This window comes from Chrysochloris asiatica, unplaced genomic scaffold (genome assembly GCF_000296735.1).
Source record: "Chrysochloris asiatica unplaced genomic scaffold, ChrAsi1.0 scaffold00437, whole genome shotgun sequence".
In the NCBI taxonomy this organism is placed as follows: Eukaryota; Metazoa; Chordata; class Mammalia; order Afrosoricida; family Chrysochloridae; genus Chrysochloris; species Chrysochloris asiatica.
Window position 1 is genome coordinate 582,628 of NW_006408955.1, and position 8,907 is coordinate 591,534.

At 38.6% G+C, this 8,907-nt stretch overlaps 1 protein-coding gene across 1 annotated transcript in view; it reads right to left on the bottom strand.

Annotated features, from left to right (window-relative positions):
* The window catches only part of NSMAF (neutral sphingomyelinase (N-SMase) activation associated factor), a 110,277-nt gene that overhangs the window by 19,042 nt on the left and 82,328 nt on the right, over window positions 1-8,907 (bottom strand). The window contains exons 14-16 of the mRNA XM_006876960.1: window positions 1,131-1,210; window positions 467-557; window positions 305-368 (exon numbers count right to left, since the gene is read on the bottom strand). Of these exons, the coding sequence (XP_006877022.1) occupies window positions 305-368; window positions 467-557; window positions 1,131-1,210 (235 nt within the window). The remainder of the gene's footprint in view (window positions 1-304; window positions 369-466; window positions 558-1,130; window positions 1,211-8,907) is intronic.

Genomic DNA, 8,907 nt, shown 5'->3' on the forward strand with positions numbered 1-8,907 from the left:
GAGTCAACAGAAAATCACAGACACCCAATATGACAGCAGAACTGCTATATGGTTTCCATACTTGCCATTTTGACATGGTACAAATTAAGGAGCACAGACTTCACTGGGTGAGGGTTAGAGAGATGCAAACATGGCCTTCAGAACTATGTGGACCTAGATGGAGGCCTAGGTTGAGAAACAATAGCTTCATATTTTAATAATTCTGTTTAATGAAGTTTTCTGTAAGTTTCTAGCAATACTTTTTTATTTACCCTTGTATAGCTGAAAAAGTCTGTATATGATAAGTGAGACATTTATAACAAACCTGTTGAACATTCTGTCTGCATTATCAAATCTTCCATTCTGTAAACACAGCATATACTCTGGTGCTAGAAAAAAAAAAATCATCAGCTAAATCAGATCAAGGAATCACTGAAGAATCCAAGTGAAATAAAATTTAATTGGGAGCAATGATGAAGAATCTTACCAATCCGAACAAGATAAAACAGCACATAACCTGGAGAAGAGTAGTGACTTCCATACATGAATTTTGGATCTGCCATTTCCTGGTAGCGTGCCTAAATGTACAAAAAACAAAACAAAGCAGTTCCCTATGAGAGCTGAAGCAGTAAAAGTTTAAAAGAAATCATGGCATGGGTTTATATCCTTAATTTCTCTCTTAAATAGGAAAATGAGAAGAGAAAAACAATCTGAATAAACAGTATTCCTGTAACAATGATTTTATGCATCTTCCATGCAATTTATCAGAAAGCACTGTAATGAAAATAAGTCACTGAACTTGTAAATCAGGTCAGCCTCAACTTCCTGAGTTGCAAACCAAAAAACAAAATGGTGAGCAGCTATATTCAGGTGAAGCTGTGGAGTCTATAAGAATAAACACAAATCCAATCGCCCAAATTTGAAGTTTAGTCAAATGCCCATTTTCCCACTTCTCAGTCAACTCTGATACCAGTGTTGCACTCTCTGACTCCAGTCATGTGGAGCCATGTCAGGGCTCATAAGCGAAAAGGACTCTCCTTCAGACTGCCAAATAGGCCAACACCAGCCACAAATTCAAGAGTCACTCCTAAGAGTCTCCCCTCTGTCATGAAGCTGCTTAGAATCCAGTGAGTCAGACGTGCACCACGTACCAGAAGCCTCTCCAGCCGCTCCTTATTTAGGGCCCCGACTGGCTTACTGAGATCTCGGAAGGTTCCTGGATTTGACAAGTCTATAAAAATAAAAGAAAACAAAACTCAAGCTCATACGTAACACCATTATCCTTCCAAATTGATTCACATGCAAACATTTCTACAAATATTGAGATGTTGTTGTTGTTAAGTGCCGTCGAGTTGGTTCCGACCCATAGAGACCCTGTACAGGGTTTCCGAGGGTGTAAATCTTTACGGGAGTAGAAAGCCTCATCTTTCTCCCACGGGGCGGCTGGTAGTTTCGAACCACTGACCTTAAGGTTCACAGCCTGATTCGTAACCACTATGCTACCAGAGCTCCAAATACTGAGATTGGTTCCTGATAATTATAGTATTTCCATTGGTTACTTAAATGGCTATGAAGAAAAGGCTAAAATTTTTTGAGTTTTAAGTTAGCATCACCAAGTGAATAGTAGTAATATATCTAATAATAGACTGAGCAGTGATTTTTAAAAACCAAATAAAATAACAAATATAAACAAACTTTAAAGCCACTATTCTTCTAGTGTGGCACTGTGGGTAAAACACTGGATTGCAAAGTCATTTTGAAACCACAAGGTTTGTGGTTCAAGCTTTCCAGTAGCTCCTCAGAAACCCTATACAAGGTCGCTATGGGTTGGAACTGACTCGACAGCACTTAACAAAGCAACAACAATTCTTCTAAGATTCACTTTATAAGTTTCAATTATACAGAACATTATTATCTGTGATATTAGCATAATTTTTGAATCTGGAGACCTGAATATTGTCAGAGAAATAAATCCTCAAAGGCTTAGAAATTTGTTACTTCTTTCAAATACAACGGTTTGATTTAGTGAACTATCAGAATCCATTTCTTATTAACTATATAGAACTTTGCAGCTTACAAAATTATAATATTTTCAGTAAAATACAAGAGTCCAAACGATTATCTCTCAGTAATATGAATATGGATGATTTTTAATTGTCTGTCTGACTGATACTTTTAAAATGTTTCTTAGTAGTAGTACTGTTTCTAATATTTCCTAATGTAATTTTAAAAAAGCATGACAAACTGAGTCCCATTTCTAAAGTGAGAAACTTAACTATTTCAAAATGTGGTATCTGAGTGATTAATGATATAACATTGGATTAAAATGACATGCATACTTTCTCTGTGTCCTTAAAGAATTATGTTGTTGGATGGCAGATAGGGTAGAGGTGCAGTGAAGATCTCTGTCAGCAATACCACAGAATACCAAACGAACCGGATTCTGGGGAGAGCTCCAAAACTCTGAACCATAGATGTAAGAATATTTTAAAAGTTTGAAGGCTTATAGCTAGTGGAACTTGTAGCGGAAGCAAGAAATCTGGTACTTTGAATCAGCTGGGCTCAGCAGCCCAGAGCCAACAACTTAGGCGAGACCAAATGTCAAGACCAAACAGGGAAGCAAGCAGACCCACCATGGAGTCACTCTAGCAGGAACCTCGGAGACAATGGTGGACAGTATTCTTTGTTCGGTTTTGTTTTGTTCTGATTTTTTTTGGTATCTGTTCATTGGCCTCTTGCTGTCAGTGCACTTCCATTCTGGTGACCAGAGGGGGTGCCTGAGCGAGTGGGCACCCCACCCCCACCACCGGAGAGTTCTTCAACCACGTATGCACACAGATCCTCTTAGTGCTCACAGGGCCAGTCCCCACTTAAAACCAACAAGCAGCGCAAAATGGCCACAGCTAGTCCTGAACTGTTTATTAATAGGGAAAAGGCCAGAACTGGGGGTGTGGAGTAGGAGAGAGTCTAAAAACAAAACAGGCTGAAAATTAAATACTGAGGTACAGCACAACAACCAACAGTGGCATCTTGAAATTTACCAAGCAGCCTTGAAGGCAAGAAGCTGAAAGAAGATATTAAAGTCATACTCATATTAGGCTACAGATTTTTATTTTTTCCTTCTCTTTCCTCTCTCTTTTCTGCGATTATACACTACAGTATTCAATGTGGGTTTTTGTTATTTTTTTGCTCTTGCTGTTTTGTTTTTTTATACTCTTTTTTACCTTAAGAGGGCTCTTTCTCTCCCTATATTACCCAGGAAGAGACAGCAATTGCTGCCATATAGTCAAGCTACAATCACACCCTATAAAACACCACAATTCAGGCAAGAACCAATACCAACTGCCATACAACAGGGAGGCAGACAACACCTGCAAAAGTTACTCTGAGTTAAGCAATTCTGAGTGAAAAGGGAATCCCATCTCCTGATCACATCTACTGGAGGCAATCAGAAAGCATAAAAAAATACCAAAACACACATTTAATTAAGTATTAAGGCCACAGCTAATCACTGAACATGTCCAAGAAGCAAAAACAGATGGCCATATCAGCACATGTCCTCCAGAAACAAGAGAAATGTCTGAGACAAATGACCTAGAGGTAGACCTAGACTCCATTCTGGAAGGAGGGCAGCCCTTGAAAATGCCTGAGAAGGAATTCCAAAAAATGATTATAAAATGTTTTAAAACACTTTAAAATGGAGTTGAGAAAAATAAGGAAGAAGTCAGGAAAGTGATACAGGAACAATGAAATGAGCCAGATACAAAATTAGAAACAATTCTAAAACTACAGAAAGAGGTCCAAATGATTAATAACAGAATATCAGAAATAAACAATACACTGAAAAGTCAACGGAGTAGAGTCGAAGAGATGGAAGCCAGAACTAGTGAGCTGGAGACAAACCTCTCAATATTACTAAGATAGAAGAACAAGCAGAAAAAAAGAAAAAAAATCCGAAGAAAGTTCAGAATCATGTTGGACAACATGAAGAGGAATAACTTAAGAATTATCAGCATTCTAGAACAGGAAGAATCACACAAGTCCAAAGAGGAGATAGCTGAAGAGCTGCTGGAAGAAAATGTCTCTAATATCCTGAAAAGCAAAAAGATAAGTATTCAAAAAGCTAAACAACCCCAGGAAGGATAGACCCCAAAAGAAAATCACCAAGACATATAGTAATCAAGCTCTCCAAAATCAAAGGAGACACTCCTGAAAGTAGCTAGGGAAAAGAGAAGTGGTACATATAAAGGCAAGCAAGTCAGATTAAGCTTGGATCCCTCAGCAGAAATCATGCAGGCAAGAAAGCAATGGGGAGACATATAAAACCCTGAAAGAAAAAAAAAATTGTCAACCAAGAATCCTTTGTCCAGCAAAGCTTTCAATCAAATACAACAGTATAATAAAAACATTCCAGGATAAACAGAAGCTAAGGGATTTTGCCAAAGCCAATTCTGCTCTACAAAACATCATAAAGGGAGTTCTGTGGACTGAGAACCAACAAGAACAGACAACAACCAGAGATTGACATACGTGGCAGCACCTCCCAGAACTCAGAAGGCAAATGAAGAGTTGAGAACAGAACAATACTATAACAACAAACTCAGAGGATCTGGGAAGTGAGTCTATGATCAAAACAATTACGATGCGAAAGAAGGTAAACACATAGGAATGGAGATCTAGATGGTGAAAAGGTCAGGTAGATTACAGGATAAAACAGACTACACTAAATAGAGGGAAAAGTTAATGAAATATAAGGTAACCTCAAAGAAAATTAACATATAACAACATACCAAGAAAAAGAAAATCCAAGAACATGGAACCATTAAAACTATGAGGACACTCACAAGAAAGAACACAAAAAGCATGAACTTAGCACAGGAAGACACGCAGAATAAAGAAAGCAGAATCACAAAAACCAAACATAATGGGAGCAATTAATCGACACCTATCAATAATTACACAGAATGTAACCAGATTAAATGCACCAGTTAAGAGATGGAGGGTGGCAGAATGGATACAAAAACAAGATCCTTCAGTATGCTGTCTTCAAGAGACACATCTTACACACAGAGACAAAAACAGATTAAAAGTCAAAGGATGGAAGAAAATATACCAAGCTAATTGCAATAGAAAACGAACAGGAGTGGCAGTACTTTAAGGCAAAAAAACCCAGAATAGATAAAGATGAATATTAGCTCATGATTAAAGGGACAATTGAACAGGATGAAATAACCATAATAAGCATCTATACTCCCAATAAAAGAGCTCCAAATATATATAAATCAAACTCTAATAGATTTAAAGAAAGAAATAGATCAATCTACAATAGTAGGTGATTTTAATACACTGCTTTCAAAAATGGATAGAACAACCATAAAGAAACTTGACAAAGACATAGAAGAAGTAAATATTACAATCAGCCAACTGGACCTCATAGATGTGTACAGAGCATTCAACCCAACAACAGCACAATACATATTCTTTTCCAGTGCACATGGAACATTCTCCAGAATAGATCATGTCTTAGGCCACAAAACAAATCTCTATAAATTTACAAATATCAAAATACTACAAAGCATCTTCTCAGACCATAATGGTATAAAATTAGAAATCAAGAATAGGAAGACCAAGGAAATAAAGTCTAATATATGGAAACTGAATAACACCCTGCTGAAAAGTGACTGGGTAGTAGAAGAAATTAAATGTGAATTCACAAAGTTCCTAGAAACAAATAATATCCATTTGACATGGTTTCAATGGCTGGATGATCAGAACTCAACTAAAAGAAGAAAGAAGAGGAATGAAAGAGTAATCGGAAGTAATTTGATGAACCTGACCTACACCTATGGATGCAATAGCTCAAAAGAGGGAACAGAGCTTTACAGCGAGGATCATTTCCACCCCCTCCATACACAGGGTAGACAGGGATGGGCAACTTGGACATTGGCTACCCAAAATGGGGGGGGGGGCCTACAAAGGCAAGAAGTGACTGGCTTATAAGCTTTCAAAAGGGAGCCTAGTTCCAGAAGGCACGGGGAAGGTAGAATCTCCACTGAGTAGTATCCAATCTGTCTGGGCAGGGCTGATGAAAGGAGATGGGGACAGGTCTTTTGTGGTACAATAGTGAATAATTGTTATCAGGACTGACTGTGAGGGTTGGAAATGTAAAGGTAGAAGTTTTGTAGCAAAAGGAAGGCAGTGATTGACTGCAGTTCAGGAGCAGAGGTCCCTGGGACCATCAGGGGAAAAGAGCAGAGTGCAGGACCCTACCCAGAAAAACAGTGACGCCAGAGATGGAGGCAGAGATGATGACATGGAAAGATGGAGTAGCTGGGGACTCTAGACCCAGAGAGGGAGAGGGGTTGTGTACTGACCAAGGGGCAGGCTTGCGGGGTATACCCTTTGGTTGTTTGATGATGCATGGTGGGGACTGTAATCATGGCAATGAAACGATATATGATAGGATGAATGTAAAGCTAATGTTCTCCCATGTAAACAATCACATAATGTACAATAAAACACTAAAAAACAGAATTATGTTGTTGTTGTTAGGTGCGGAAGAGGTGGTTCTGACGCATAGCAACCCTATGCACACCAGAACAAACTACTGCCAGTCCTATGCCAACCTTACACTTTTGTTACACGTGAGCCCAATGCAGCTGCCACTGTAGCAATCAACCTCGTTGAGGGTCTTCCTCTTTTTCCCTGACTCTCCACTTAACCAAGCATGGTGTCATTTTCCAGGAACTGGTCCCTCCTGATGGTATGCCTCACCATCCTGGCTTCTAAAGGGCATTCTGGTACTTCTTTCAGAAGAGATTTGTTTGGTCTTCTGGCAGACCAGGGTACTTTTAATATTCTTCTCCAATATCATAACTCAATTCTTCTACAGTCTTCCTTATTCAAGGTCCAACTTTCACATGTATGAGACAATTGAAAATACCATGGCTTGGGTCAGATATACCTTAGTCCTCAAACTGACATCTTTGCTCTTGAACATTTTGAAGAGGTCTTGTGCTACAGTCTTTTGCCTGGCACTACATTATTTAAATGCTTGACTGCTGCTTCTATAAGTATTGACAGTTGATTCAAGCACATGAACTCTCTACTTCAACCTTTTCTCCATTTATCATGCTATTATTTATTGGTCCAAAGGTGATGATTTTTGTTTTCTTTACATTGAGGTGCAATCCATACTGAAGGCAGTGGTCTTTAATCTTTATCAGTAAGGACTTTAAATCCTCTTTGCTTTTAGCAAGCAAGGTTGTATCATCTGCATACTTCAGGTTGTGAGTGAGTTTTCCTCCAATCCCAATGAAATGTTTTTCATATTATTCAGCTTCTCACATTATTTGCTAGCACACAGATTAAATGCATAAGTATAGTGAAAGAATACAACCCTGGCACATAACTTTCCTGATTTTTAAAAGATCCAGTGTCCCCTTTTTCTGTTCAAACAACTGCGTCTTGGTCTGTGTACAGCCTCATGAGCTCAACTAAGTATTCTGGCATACTCATTCTCTGCAGTGTTGCCCACAGTTTGTTATGAACCTCTCAGTTGAAAGCCTTTGCAAAGTCAGTAAAGCACAGGTAAACATCTTCCTGGTATTCTATGCTTTCAGTCAAGATCCATCTAACATCAACAATGATATCCCTTGCTCCACATCCTCTTCTGAATCTGGCATAAACCTCTGACAGTTACCTGTCAATGTATTGTTACAGAATTTTTGAATTATCTTAAACAAAAATTTATTTACATGTGATATTAATGACATTGTCCAATGATTTCCTCATTCCATTGGGTCACCTGTGTTTGGCATGGTTACAAACATGGATCTCTTCCAATCATTTGACCAGGTAGTTGTCTTCTAAATTGGCACAGATGAATGAGTGCCTCCAATGCTGCATATGTTTGTTGAAAGATTTCAATCTGTGGTTCATCAAGTCCTTGAATCTTGTTCTTTGCCAATGCCTTCTGTGTGTCTTGGACTTCTTCCTTCAATATCACTGGCTTTTGATCATATGCTACATCTTCAAGTGATTGAACATCCATTTCTTTTTGGTAAATTGACTGTGTACTCCATCTTTTTTCAAGTTTTTATTGTGAAATGAGTGATAGGTTACATGGGAGAACATCAGTTTGACACTCATCGTTCCACTGTAATGATTACAATCTCCTCCTTGCATCATCATTCAACAGTACTTACTTCCATTCCCTCTGGGGTCTGTGTGTGTGTTGGGGGAGTGATGTACACAAAAACACTCTGGAATATATAATTTAAACAATCAAAGGGCACATTCTGTAAGCCTGCCTCCTGGCTGCCATCACTCAATCTTTCTCTTTCTTTGAGTCTAGATTCCTCAGTTGCTCTATCTCTCCATGTCCTCATCTCTACCTCCATCTCTGATGTTGCTACTTCTCTGGATAGGGTCTCACATTCCGCTCATGCTCTTCTTCCTTGATGGTCCTAGGGTCCTCTATTCTGGACTGTAAGATTAACTACTCCCTCCTTTTTGTTATAAAACTTCTACTTTTACAGTTGTGACAGTCACTATTAGTTATGGTAACAATTACTATTGAATCATAAGAATCTTATCCCCATCTCTTTTCTCCAGACCTGTCAAGACAAAATGAAAACTATTCAGTGGGGAGTCTACCTTTTCCGACATACTCTTAAACTAAACTCCCTCTTGAAAATTTGTAAGCCAGTCACTTCGTGCCTTTATTGCCCCCTCATTTTAGAATTAGAAAACCAAAAGGGAAGAACACGGTCAGTATTTCTCAAGCTGGGGGAACTGAAGAAAAAATTCAAGCCTCGACTTTCATTATTGAAAGATTCACTGGGCAAATTATGGAATGATGCAGAATGCATCAAGAAAAGATGGAAGGAATACACAGAGTCATTGTACCAAAAGGAAATGGTTAAT